The sequence below is a fragment of the Cygnus olor genome, chromosome 23, assembly GCF_009769625.2.
Source record: "Cygnus olor isolate bCygOlo1 chromosome 23, bCygOlo1.pri.v2, whole genome shotgun sequence".
NCBI lineage: Eukaryota > Metazoa > Chordata > Aves > Anseriformes > Anatidae > Cygnus > Cygnus olor.
Window position 1 is genome coordinate 4380941 of NC_049191.1, and position 13202 is coordinate 4394142.

The window sequence follows — 13202 nt, forward strand, 5'->3', positions numbered from 1 at the left end:
GGGATGGCACGGGGACAGGTACGTTGCAAACATGGGGCAGGGATAAAATGAGCCCAGGAGCGGGGTGTGGGACAGGGCAGGATGAGTTGGGACAGGGTGAAGCTGTGGGAAGGCGAGGAGTGGTCCGGCTCCCCAGGTGTGGTGGGACCGTGTCCCCTGGGGGCTCCCGTGGGTCCCCAAAATGGGCACGCTGCTCCTGGCCCACTCACACAGTCGCTGCGGCTGTCGGCAGTGCCCCGGACGCCGGCCTCCTTATTTACGCCTCGCCCGGGCGAGGCTGCAAGTGGGAGGCTCCCGAGATTTGGCACCAAACCCCAAACCCCAGCCAGCCCTGGGAGAGGCAGTGAGCCCCCATGCGCCCCCCCTGGGCTCCCAGTCCAGGCGCTCGGACACCAAAAGCCCCTCGAGCTTTTGGCATCCTGGCTCCAGGGGGTTCCAGGGGGGTCCCTTGCAGCAGGGGTCCCCCAGGCAGAGCATTTGGGGAGGTGTGAGGTGCTCCTCGCAGGCACTGACCTCTTCTTTCCTGTGTGACAGCAAGTCCAGCCCCGGGGCTTCCTGTTCTCACGCGGCGACGGGGCTGGCCGAGGCCACGGGTCCCCGCCGGGACGGGCACGTGGCCACCGGTGCCCCTTGGGGGGGGGGGGACGGGGCACAGCAGGGGGGGCGGCCGCTCACCAGAACCGTCCCATGGGTGCTGCCACCGCTGAGGAACAAGGGCAGCTCCCGGGGTGCTGGGGGAGGCTGAGCACCCGTCCCCAGGCAGAATATGGGCTCAGCCTGGCTAAACCACGGGGACAGGAGCCGGCTGGAGGGATCGGGGCGGGGGTTGCTGTGTGCCCCTGCCCCTGGGGGCACAGCCTGGCACGGCGCGTCCCTTATGGGAACAGCCTTGCCAAGAGGGCTCCAGCCCCCGTGCGGGGTGGAGATGGGGCTGGTGGTGCACAAACCCTGCAGGAGCGCTCCCCTCCCTGCCCTACAGCTGGGGAAGGATGGAGCCCCGCATTCGGGGAGCCCCCAAAGCCCTTGGGGCGAACAGGGTGGGTGGGTGGTGGCTTCCCCGTGCTGCTGGATGAGGCTCTCCCTTGCAGCCCGGCTGCTCTCCCCGCCTGCTGCCTCAGTTTCCCCCTCGCAGCTGAGCAAGGAGGACACACACCCCCTTTTGCTGCGCGGTGAGGAGCTCCCAGCTCTCCCCTCGCACCCTGAGCACTCCATAGCCCAGCCTGTGGGGCTCCCCCCAATGGATCCAGCCGATCCCATGCGCCCCATCGGGCACCACATGATGCCGGCTCCTTCCCTCCCCTGGGGAGGGCCCAGGCTCGGCCTTAAAACCGGGAGCAGGTCCCGGCGAGCGGGGGCGACGGGGGCGAGGATGGGCGTGCTCGGCTGGCTCGTGGCCTCCGCGCTCTGCGCCGCCGTGCGGGGTGAGTCCGTGCCCCGGGACGGTGCCGAGGCACCGGGGGGTTTGGGGGCGTCCCGCAGCTGGGGGAACCCCTGTGGGTCTCGTCTCCCCATCGCTGGGTTAATGGGAACGCAGGGCAGGGTGGAGAAGGGTTTCTTATAGCGTGTGCCAGGCCCCGTGCTTGGAGCCCCTGGGAGAGGAGGGCTGCGGGGTGGTGCAGTGCCTTGAAGGCTTGGCAAGGGGGGGAGGATGAAAATAGGGCTACGCCGAGCCAGACGGCTTTAACGCACGCACCAACCCCAGCCATTTCCCTGTTTTCGCAGAGAGCAGCGGGGGGAGGCGGGCGGGTTGTTGCCGGAAGCGTTGGGGGGGACAGGGGGAGCCGTGCCCCCAGTTCCCCTCGCCGGGTGCCTGGGGCACTGCACAAGTCCCGGGGGTGCTGGCTCTATCGCCGCTCCCTGCGTCCTGGGCACCACCTGTGGGTGCCCCGATCTTTGGGAACCCCCTGATTTTGGGGTGCTGGGGCCCGTCAGAAAGGTGCTGACGGAGGGGAAGGCTGGCTCCCAGGGCGTGTTGGCGTGGGGTTGCACAAGCTGCGAGCCCGGGAGGAGCCGCAGGGAATGGGAGCGTCCCGCCACAGGCTGCCCCGCGGCCCCACAACCCGGCCCCATCCCCGCTCGTGCCTTGCAGGACAGGACCAGGGGCTCTCCCGGCCGCTGCCCCACTTCGGATCCATCTACCATGTCAGAGGTAACGGCCCAGTGTCGGGGCTGAGGGCGGCCAGGCCCCCCCAGCACCATGGGGGGAGCGGAGGATGCTCAGCACCGGGTCATCCCAGTGCCCAACTGGCACCGCAACTGGTGCATGTGGTGGTGGTGGGGGGGGACCCCTGGGGACAGTGGCTTGGTTCGGCTGTGGGGCTGCGTCCCCCGTGGGTGCCAGGGGTGTCTCTGATGAGCACGGTGTGGTCGGGGGCTCGGGGAGGGATGTGGGGTGCCAGGGCTGAGCCGTGCCCCATGCTGGGTGCTCCGCAGGGGTCATCAACCTGCCCTACGCGGAGATCGAGGAGCCCTTCGAAGCCTGGTACAACCTGACGGGGAACAAGAGCCGGATCCAGTACTACGGGGGTAGGCAGGGGGGCACAATCCATCTGGCCGCATCCATCTGCGCCCATCCCTGTGCGAAGGGAGGCTGAGCGCGGGACCCCCCCATGCCTCAGTTTCCCCCCTGGCTGGCACAGGGCAGGTGATAACGTACCAGCTGGCCGGGGTGAAGCCCTACGGGATGCAGTACAAGATCACTCCCGAGACCACCGAGAAGGAGGTGAACGCCAGGAAATGCTTCCAGCTGCCCGGCTCCAAGGAGGACGTGGTCAGGATCCAGAGCGTCTTCCCCAGCCTGGATGGCTTCAAGGTGAGGGGGGGCAAAGGAAAGCCTGGATCCGACCTGCTGCCCGCAGCATCCCTGGGGCTGGGGGTGCTGGGCCATGCTCCCCTCCGTCCCTGCTCGCCTCTGCGTGGTGCAGGGTGCCGGGGCAGGCTGCGGCAGGTCCCTGCACCCATGGGTGCAGGGAGGGTCACTTCTCCACCCGGCTTGGGGCCAGACGCCCGGCTCCTTTCCCAACCCCAGGAGCCGTGTTGGGACGTGTCGCAGCCCACACAAGCGCCGGTGTTTCGGGGCAGCTCGGGCAAGTCGCTGCACGGCGGCTCGGCTCCCCCCATCCCCAGCCTCTGGCGGGGCTGGCTGCGGCACCCGCTTTCCCTGCTGGCCACGCAGACACCGGGTGCACGGCGCTGCACGTGCGATGGGTGCCCACGGAGGGGCCGGGTGGGGAGGCATGGACATAGGGGGAGATGAGGGGTCGGCACCCCAAGAACCTGTCCCTGTGCCCCCAGTTCCTACGGGAGGAGTACTACCAGGGCCGGTACTGCGCCGTGTGGCAGAACGTCACCCACTGGGCGCAGAAGAAGAACGTCTACACCCTGTGGGTGACCAACTCCAGCTGCGGGGTGGCCCCCGTGCACTACGAGATGCGGGGCTACAACAGCCTGCTGGGCTCCCACTACGACAAGTACGAGATTTCCTACACCGACTTCGACAACAGCTTCCCCTCTTCCGTCTTCGACATCCCCGTGAATGGTGAGCGGGGCCGGGGCCACCACCCTGCCCGCCCTCGGCTGGCTCTCGGGCTGACGGCGTCCCCTAATTGCACCCTAGAGACGAAGAAATGCGGGCTCCTGCCGGGGAGCACGGCGGAGCACCGGGTGCTGGCGAACCCCATGGAGGACCTGGTGGGGCGGCACCAGCCGCGGGCACACGAGGTTTTCCACCACTACCGGCGGCGCTTTGGGCGGCGGTACGGCTCCACGCGGGAGCTGGAGCACCGGCAGCGCGTCTTCGTGCACAACATGAGGTGCGGGCGGGTTGGGGGGCACCCACCGACCCCCCCTGGGGAACCAGGTGCTGCGGTGGCCTCAGCGGTGCCGTCCCCGTCCCCAGGTTCGTGCACTCGAAGAACCGCGCCGCGCTCTCCTACACGCTGGCGCTGAACCACCTGGCCGACCGCACGCCCCAGGAGCTGGCGGCGCTGCGGGGCCGTCGCCGGAGCGGGGCCCCCAACCACGGGCTGCCCTTCCCTGCCGAGCGCTACGCCGGCCTCATCCTGCCTGAGAGCCTCGACTGGCGCATGTATGGTGCGTGCCGGATGGGGTCGGTGCGCGGTGCTGCTCTGCCTGGGGGGTGGGTGCTGGTAAAGGGAGGGGGTGCTGCCCATCAGGGTCGGTGCAGAGTCTGGCCGAGCTGGCTCGTGCTCCTTCCCCATGTCAGGGAGCTCCAGAGGGACTCCAGAGGGAGCACGGTGAGTCCTGCCTCAGTTTCCCTTTCACCCACCCCAACTGTCACCCTCCTGCTGTCCCCAGGTGCGGTGACCCCCGTGAAGGACCAGGCTGTCTGCGGCTCCTGCTGGAGCTTCGCCACCACGGGCGCGATGGAGGGTGCCCTCTTCCTCAAGGTGAGAGCGAGCGGGGACGGCCGGGGTGGCCGCAGGGTGCTTGTCCCTGTCCCTGCAGCGTGTCTGCTCCCCGCAGACCGGCGTGCTGACCCCGCTGTCCCAGCAAGTCCTCATCGACTGCTCCTGGGGCTTCGGGAACTACGCGTGCGACGGGGGCGAGGAGTGGCGAGCCTACGAGTGGATCAAGAAGCACGGCGGCATCGCCAGCACCGAGTCCTACGGCAACTACAAGGGGCAGGTGAGGGTGGCCCCGTGCCCCTGTCGGGGTCCCCAGCTCTCAGGATGTGTCCCTCTGGTCACCCTCCAGGGATGCTAACGGGCTCTGGGGATGGGCGAACCGCCCTTTCCCCAGGGCACGAGAGTCCCTGCGGTTCTTTGCAGCGCGAAGCCAAGCCCTGGGGCTCAGCCAGGCGGTTTCGTCACTGCTGCCTCAGTTTCTCCTCTTGCACAACAGGGATGAGGCTCCTCTGCCATGGGGTGGTGACACAGCCACGGCTCCCTGGGGTGCAGGGGTGGTGCGGGACTGCCCAGGGACAGGGGGACAAGGGCAGAGCAAGGGGCTTGGGGACAGAGCAAGGCGCCCGTGCTGCGTGCCAGGGAAACGTCCCCATTGTGGTGGGCAGCAGGGGCTGGGGCAGGGACGCTGACACACCCCAAATCCCACACCAGTCCCTGCATGGGAGCAGGGGGCAGCCAGGGGCATGGCGGGGGGACCTGGGTGCCCCCGCTGACGCTGCCCCCGGGGGTGCCGCAGAACGGCCTGTGCCACTACAACCAGTCTGAGATGCTGGCCAAGATCACGGGCTACGTCAACGTCACCTCGGGCAACATCACGGCGGTGAAAGCTGCCATCTACAAGCACGGCCCCGTGGCCGTCAGCATCGACGCCTCGCACAGGACCTTCTCCTTCTACTCCAACGGCGTCTACTACGAGCCCAAGTGCGGTGAGTCGGGTGGCCCCCGGGTACCCCCCGCCTGACGTTGGGCAGGGCTGGAGGGGGTGAGAATCCCTGCAGCCCCCCGGGGGCTCCCGTCCCAACGCGCCCTCCCCTGCGCTGTCCCACGCAGCGAACAAATCGGGGGAGCTGGACCACGCCGTGCTGGCCGTGGGCTACGGGGTGCTGCAGGGGGAGACCTACTGGCTCATCAAGAACTCCTGGTCCACCTACTGGGGCAACGACGGCTACATCCTCATGGCCATGAAGGACAACAACTGCGGCGTGGCCACCGAGGCCACCTACCCCATCCTGGCCTAAGACACTTGCCAGCTCTGCGGGGGGAACTTGCGGGCACCCAGCCCTGGAGCAGAGCCTTCGTTGTGACCCAGGGTGCGGGAGGAAGATGGGGACGTGGGGGGACCCCTGGGGTGTGGGAGGAAGATTGGGACATGGGGGGACCCCCATGGTACAGGAGGAAGATGGGGACATGGTGGGACAGAGCTGCTGGAAATTCAGCCGTGGGCTTGCCAATAAAGACCCCAGAAAAAATAATTTTGGCTATAATTGTAATAATATAATAATATAATAATATAATAATATAATAATTTTTGGCTAAAATAATTTTGCCCGCCTGGCTCAGGTCCCTGTCCAGGCCCTGGGGACAGCCAGCTGCCTTCAGCAGCGCCCCGGGATGAGGGGGGAGGCTCTCCCAGCCCTATCTCGAGTTCTCGAGTGGAGCACAAACACCCCCAGGGCTTTCTGCTGAGACGGGACATTCCTGGAGCACGGGGAGAGGGGGGGCAGCCACCCTCTGCCCCACTGCCCTGGCTCTGTTGTGGCTCTGGGAGGGGGTGGCACTTGCGGTGTCCCCAGCCGGGCTCCTCAGCACCCTGTGGGGCTGCTCCCTGCTGGGGAGGGGGGACCCTACAAATCCCCCCAGGAGAGCAGGTTTGGTACGGGAACATCCTGCAACCAGCATGGGAAGGGAGAGCTCTGGCTGTCCTCCCCCCTTCGCTGTCACCTCTCTGGGGCAGAAGCATTTTGGGGGGGCAGCAGCCCCCGTGTGCCTTGTGGTGCGTGCGGCCATCCCGCGCCCGGCCCCTATCGGCGTTGTTTGGGGCTCGGCGGCCCCGCGGGCGCTCGCTGTCACCTTGGGCCGGGGTCCAGCTGGCCCCGCTGCAAGTGGGGGGGGTGAAGGCCACCGCTGCGCTCCTGCCCGGGTCCTCCTTCTCCACGGCGCTCCTGACATCTGGGCTCTGTCCTTTTTTCCAATTAACCCCCCTCTAATTGCAGTCCTGGGCTCGCCCTGCTAGGACGCAGGGGTGCAGAGAGTCCCGCACCCCACTGTGGGGACAGCGGGGCATCCAGGAGGGCAGGGAGCACCCCGAGGGGCCGCGGTGTGGGTGCAGGGTGTGGGTGCTCTCCTGGGTGCTCTCCCGGGTGCTTTCCTGAGGCAGCCGATGGGTTTTGCCTTGTGCCTCTTTGCCCCGCGCTGCTGCAAACCCTGCCCCTGCTCGCTGCAGGCAGCAGAGCCTTGCTGCAAGCTGCAGTGCTGGGGGCAGATGGGCACCCCCAGCACCCACCCCTGGGTCCCTAATCCATGGGACCCCTCCCCCCAGGGGATGGCCCCACCACAGGGAACCAGTGCCCACAGACATCTGGGTCCCACCTTGCTCCCCCTGACCCCAAGCCCTGCAAGCGCACGGCATCAGCACCCACCCTGCTACGGGTGGGAAGGGCACCCCTGGGTGCTCGTGGCGGGGCTGGGGAGGGCAGCACAAAGCCCCACCTCCCCTTTGGTGTAATCCTGGCCAACGGGAGGGATGGGGCCGTGCCCGTCGGCTGCCGGCAGCTCCCTGCCCACCCACTGGGGGTATTTAAGGCACCCGTGGGTGCAGGGCAGCACCGTGGGCTGGGGTGTGCAGGATGGAGGGGTTGGGGTGGCTGCTGGTGCTGGGGGCTGCCCTGCTGCTGGGTGAGCACCCCCCCTGCCCTGGCTGCACCCCAGGGCGAGAGGGAGAGGTCTGGGGGAGCGGGGAGCCCTGCCTTGGGGACCCCCAGTCTCTGCCCTGCCTGGGCAGGGTGCGCTCCCCCAGGTTGTCCCCCCTCTCCTAGGGTTTTTTTGCAGGCTTTGAGGCAGCCCTGTGCATGGAGAGGTGGGCAATCAGCAGCTTAAAAGGCTTTTTTGCTTTTATTTTATTTATTTTTTAATTTCCAGGAGCAGAGAGCAAAGCTCTGCTGGAGATACCCACGTTTGGGGACATCTACCACGTCACAGGTACCGCTCGGGGACCCAGCACCCTGCTGGGACGGTGCTAGCCGAGGGACCCAGCACCTCCGGGTGCCCCACATCTGGGGCTGGGCACATCGCTGCCGTGGGGTGCTGTGGGTGGGAGTGGGGTGGTGATGCCGTGGGGTGCCCGGGGTGCCCGCAGGAGTGCTCAGCCTGCCCTACGCGGAGATCAGGGAGCCCTTCGAAGCCTGGTACAACCTCACCGGCGGGAAGAGCCGCATCCAGTACTACGGCGGTGGGTGCGCGGGGGGCTGGCGGCCACCCCCATCCCTCTGCTCCCTCTGGGGGCCCCCTCCACGCCGGGCTGGGCTAGAACCCGGTGCCGTCCCCGTCCCCAGGCCAAGTGGTCACCTACCAGTTCGGCTCCGTCGAGCCCTTCGGCGCCAGCTTCAAGGTGACGCCGGAGACCACGGAGACAGAGGTCAACGTCCGCAAGTGCTTCCGCATCAACGGCACCGACGGGGACCTCGTCACCCCGCAGAGCGTCTTCCCCAGCCTGGAGAACTTCAAGGTGAGCCCCGGGCATGGCCCCCGAGGAGCTGGAAATGAGGCAGGGGAGGGGACAAGGGACACCGATGGGCATGGGGTGGTTGGGAATGGGCAAATGCCCCCGTGCGAGGGCAGAGGTGGTTGGGAACGGGTAAACACGTGGCCAGATCCAGCCCTGGGTGCTGGAGGGGGAGGGTTCTCATCTTGCACAGTGTGGTGTGGCTGGGGTGTGATTGTGGTGGGGTGCTCGCCGGGGACACGGTGGTGGCACGGTGTCCCTGACACCCGCTGTGCCCAGTGGGTTCGGGAGGAGCGCTTCCGCGGGCAGCGCTGCGCCGTCTGGCAGAACGTCTCCTACTGGGGCCGCAAGAAGAACGTCTACACGCTGCGGGTGGGCAGCTCGGCCCGTGGTCCGGTGCCCCTGCACTACGAGGTGCGCGGCTTCAACAGCCTGCTGGGCTCCCACTACGACAAGTACGAGATCGACTACTCCACCTTCAGCCACCGCTTCTCCCCTGAGGTCTTCCAGCTCCCGGACGGTGAGCGGCTGCGCAGCCGGTGCCACCCCGCGGCTCTGCGTCCTCTGATTTATTATAATTAATTTCCTAGCACCCCGTAATTCGGGATGATTGGCTGGGGGGAAAAAAGGGAGGTGGGGAGAAACCTAAAAATGCTGAGGGCTGGGTGATCCCGTGCTGGGTGCGGTGCGGGGATGCTCCAGCACCAGCTCTGGAAGCGGAGGGTGCAGACCTCGATCTGTGCCCCCACGGTTTGGGGTGTGGGCGCTGCACCCCGCTGCGGGGAGGGACCCGTGCCCGCTTGGAGGCTGCAGCCCTCCCCGTGCCCCCTGCAGGTGTGCAGTGTGAGCAGTGGCCCGTGGCCGGCCCCGAGCACCGCATCGTGGCCAACCCCATGCGGGAGTTTGTGGGGACGGACACGGAGCACGTCCACCACCACCTCTTCCACCACTACCAGGAGAGGTTTGGAAAGCGCTACGGCAGCGAGGAGGAGCATGAGCACCGCAAGCGCGCCTTCATCCACAACATGCGGTAAGGGGGCGGCGGGGGGGAGACCCGGGGGGGCTCGGGGATGCTCCCCTTGTCCCGCAGCACCTTCACCCCGTCCCGTCCCCAGGTTCGTGCACTCGAAGAACCGCGCTGCGCTCTCCTACACGCTGGCGCTGAACCACCTGGCCGACCGCACGCCCCAGGAGCTGGCGGCGCTGCGCGGCCGTCGCCGGAGCGGGGCCCCCAACCACGGGCTGCCCTTCCCCACCCAGCTCTACGCCGACCTCCACCTCCCCGAGAGCCTCGACTGGAGGCTGTACGGTGAGCAGGGACACAACCTGGTGGGGTGCAAGCCCAGACCATGCCCAAGACTTGGGCTCTGCTTTGCACTCCGGGCTTTGCACAGGTCCTCGAGTCCTGCCTCAGTTTCCCTTTCACCCACCCCAATTGTCACCCTCCTGCTGTCCCCAGGCGCGGTGACCCCCGTGAAGGACCAGGCTGTCTGCGGCTCCTGCTGGAGCTTCGCCACCACGGGCGCGATGGAGGGTGCCCTCTTCCTCAAGGTGAGAGCGAGCAGGGACGGCCGGGGTGGCCGCAGGGTGCTTGTCCCTGTCCCTGCAGCATGTCCGCTCCCCGCAGACTGGCGTGCTGACCCCGCTGTCCCAGCAAGTCCTCATCGACTGCTCCTGGGGCTTCGGGAACCAGGCGTGTGATGGGGGCGAGGAGTGGCGAGCCTACGAGTGGGTGATGAAGCACGGCGGCATCGCCAGCACCGAGTCCTATGGGCCGTACCTGGGGCAGGTGAGGGTGCTCGGGGAGGGTGTGCTCCCACCTGCACTCCATCCTCCCCACCAAGCTTTGGGGTGCACAGCGAGGCTCTCCCAAGCCTGCCATCACCCATCTGGCACCGGATGGCTGCTCCTCTTTGGGTTATGGATGCTCCACCCAAGCCGACCCTTCTCGGATGGGTTGGATCCCCCTGGAAACCTCTCCAGGACCCCGGTGCCACCTCCGTGTCCCCCCCAGAACGGCTACTGCCACTGCAACCAGTCGGAGCTGGTGGCCCCGCTCGCCGGCTACGTCAACGTGGAGCCGGGCAGCGCCGCGGTGCTGAAAGCCGCGCTGGTCAAGCACGGCCCCGTGGCCGTCAACATCGACGCCTCGCACAAGTCCTTCGCCTTCTACGCCAACGGCGTCTATGAGGAACCCCACTGTGGTAAGCTGGGTGGGCGGTGGGGTGGGGGGCACCCAGCGGGGTCCCCGTCCTGCTCACGGGGTCTGGGCTTGGCACGGGGATCTGCACACCTGGGGCGTAACGTCGGTGCGGGGTTGGCCGAGGGGCTGCACCCAGAGCAGGGATGGGGACGGAGATGTCTCCGTTTTTCTTCTTTTCTCCCTCCCAGGGAACGAGACGTCGGATCTGGACCACGCGGTGCTGGCCGTGGGCTACGGGGTGTTGCACGGCAAGAGCTACTGGCTCATCAAGAACTCCTGGTCTACCTACTGGGGCAACGACGGCTACATCCTCATGGCCATGAAGGACAACAACTGCGGCGTGGCCACCGCCGCCTCCTTCCCCGTCCTGGCCTGATGGGACGCGGCCCCAACGCGTGCCCCATCCCCACCGTGTCCCCCTGTGCAGCTCTGGCTGGATGCGGGGCTCCGCGAGGTGACCGTGGGGCAGAGGGGGGCAGCCCAGCCAGGAGGGCAGAGGGTTTTTGGGGAGGTGTTTTGTCGTTTGGGCAATAAATGCTGTGAGAAGTGATCCTGTCCATGGTGCTGGGGTGTCTTCTCCCCCCCCACAGCCTGCCCCTGTCTGCCACAGCCCTTGCTGGGAGTGCCTTCTGCAGCCCTCCGGGTGCTGAGCTTCACGCGGTGCTCAGCCCGGCCGTGCCCCATTTGAGTTCTGTGTCCCCTAACCCCAAGTATTTCAGTGCCAGCACCCCCTTCCCAGCAGCTCCGGCTGTCCCTCTGGATGCTGGGCCCTCTTCTCTGGGCTCCTACGTGTGTCAGTGCCTGGTGCCTCAGTTTCCCCACACATCTGGGGAGAAAACAGAATTCCTGAGGGTTTTCATGTTCCAAGGATGGAAGAAACCCAAAGGGTCCCCTGTGTTGTGAGTGCTCCTGGGGGTGTCAGAGGGACCCAGGTGCTGGGAGGACACAGGGGTGCAGGACAGGGCAAGAAGGTGGGTGACAGTGACAGAGCCACGGGGAGGGGGACAGAGCTGGTTCCCAGGCACATCCCTGGGTAGGGGGAGGCTTTGTTCAACCCCACAGGGAGCAGCCAGGCGTGGAGCTGCCACCCCAGCTCTGCCATGTTCCTTTTTTCACCCTTCTCCAGCGCTTTACCCCAAAACTGCATGGCCATGGGGAAACCCAAGCAGGAGCCCCAAGGGTTTAGGGAGGCCGCTGCTGCTGTGGGGCTGCCCCAGAGAGGGTCCTGGCTGTCCCAGTGCGGTGTGGGGTCTGCAGCACTCAGAGTGCTGGTGCCCTGCTCGTGTCCCAGGTGGAAGCTGTCGGCACCGCCAGGCTCTGCCCTCCCCACCTGAGCCCATTTAGCAGCTGGGGGGAGGCTGCAGGAGGGGCAGAGTCAGTGCTGGGCTCCTGGTGGTAATGGGGAGGGAGGCTGGGGGCTGAGCCCCCAGGGTGCCCTTTATCATCCTGCCCCAGATGACCTGGCTGTGCCCACTGCCAGCAGCTGCCATCCCTGGGGATTTCGCGAGAAGCAGACCAAGGAACCAGAGCTGCAGCTCCTGGGGGGCCGCACCTCCAGCTCTGGGGGCCTTGGAGAGGCGGCATGGGGAGGCTGTCCCCAAACCCCATGCAATTCGGGGTAGCAGCTGGAAACGGTCCCAAGGGTGGAGAGGTGAGCGGTGGAGAGCTGGGGGTGCTGAGGGCACCGCGGGGCTCCCGGTGGAGCCGCTGGTGATGGGGGGTCCCCGTGTGTCCCCTGGGAAAGGGGCGACCTTCTGTCAGTGGGGTGTGTGAGGAGGTGATGGGGAGAGCATGGGGACAGCAGTGTCCCCAGGGTGTCCCATGCACCATGGTGCTCCCTGTTGGCATCTCCTGGGAGGCAGCAGGGGTGGGGGTCCCACAGCAAGAGGAGCCCCCAGGGGTTTGAGCTCTGTCCCCTTGGCCACAGGGCACAGACCCCACTGGCCGTACTGGTGGCAGGGGCAGCGCCACCCAAACGCCCTGGGGGGCTTCCTGGAGGGGGGATGTGGGAGCCCCTCCGCATTTCTGGCCGACCTCTGGCTGCTCCCAGGGAGCAGAAGCGGGCTGGGAGCTGGGTTGCTGCTTCCATCGGCGCTCTGCATCACCCCACGGATGCATCCCCACCCGAAATGCCAGCCCCATCCAGCACAGCCACAAAATCCTGCCCAGGGCACGCCACAGAGAGGGCACAGCAGCACATCCGTGGATGGGGCTTCCCCTGCTGCATTTCTTTTGACCTGCAAAACTCCCAAAGCAACGGGATCGAGGGCCCCGAGACCAAAGCAATGGGGTCGAGGGCGCCTGGCCCAGCACCTCCAGCTGACAGCGATTCCCCTGTGCATACGTGGGCTGAATCCTTCCCAAAAGGGGCTTGTGGTGGCTGAGGGCAGCCGTGCTGAGCAGCTACACCCTCGTTACACCCTTATTTTATCTAGCAAATGGCCGGGGCGAGCACCGTGCTTCCTCCCTGGGAGCGCCGCGTCCCTTCCAGGTCCCTTCCAGCTCCCGACTGAGGGTGGCAGGCCGTAATACTGCCTTGTTTTCCTCTCCCTCGTTCACCTGCTTATTTGACAATTTGCTGCGCTGATTTCTGAAGTGGTCTTTAATCATTCCCAGCAGGGGTGCTGACTCGAACGCGCGGCTGGGAGGGGAACGATCGCGGCGCAGGAGTGATGGGGTTTGTGCTGGGGGAGGCTGGGGCTCCGCAGCTTTGATTCTCTTGACTGCAGTCGATAAAACAGGCTTTGACTTTCAGGGAACCGTGACTTTCAGGCTCCCTTCGGGTAGGTTATGTTCTGAATTTGCTGCTGAACACGCAGGAGGCTGCGAGCGCTGGAGGGTTTGCGCCCCC

General features: G+C 66.5%; 2 protein-coding genes across 4 annotated transcripts; both read left to right on the forward strand.

The window, feature by feature from the left end:
- The first annotated feature begins 1222 nt into the window (after nucleotides 1–1222).
- On the forward strand, nucleotides 1223–5885 carry LOC121058969 (digestive cysteine proteinase 1-like). 3 transcript variants are annotated; one of them, XM_040535187.1, is made up of 11 exons: nucleotides 1249–1421; nucleotides 2090–2149; nucleotides 2434–2526; nucleotides 2619–2812; nucleotides 3295–3538; nucleotides 3617–3812; nucleotides 3899–4092; nucleotides 4318–4409; nucleotides 4486–4647; nucleotides 5164–5353; nucleotides 5478–5885. In XM_040535187.1, exons 1-11 carry the CDS (start codon nucleotides 1256–1258, stop codon nucleotides 5663–5665), a joined length of 1779 nt encoding a protein of 592 aa, XP_040391121.1. In that variant the 5' UTR covers nucleotides 1249–1255; the 3' UTR covers nucleotides 5666–5885. The 3 variants fall into 3 exon arrangements, with proteins under 3 accessions (XP_040391120.1, XP_040391121.1, XP_040391122.1); XM_040535188.1 differs by having other exon boundaries at nucleotides 1270–1421; nucleotides 2640–2812; XM_040535186.1 differs by having other exon boundaries at nucleotides 1223–1421; nucleotides 3295–3812.
- Nucleotides 5811–10901, forward strand: LOC121059059 (digestive cysteine proteinase 1-like). Its single transcript, XM_040535424.1, has 11 exons — nucleotides 5811–5865; nucleotides 7566–7625; nucleotides 7783–7875; nucleotides 7979–8151; nucleotides 8428–8668; nucleotides 8983–9178; nucleotides 9264–9457; nucleotides 9608–9699; nucleotides 9776–9937; nucleotides 10163–10352; nucleotides 10540–10901. Exons 1-11 carry the CDS (start codon nucleotides 5811–5813, stop codon nucleotides 10725–10727), a joined length of 1644 nt encoding a protein of 547 aa, XP_040391358.1. The 3' UTR covers nucleotides 10728–10901.
- Nucleotides 10902–13202: the final 2301 nt, after the last annotated feature.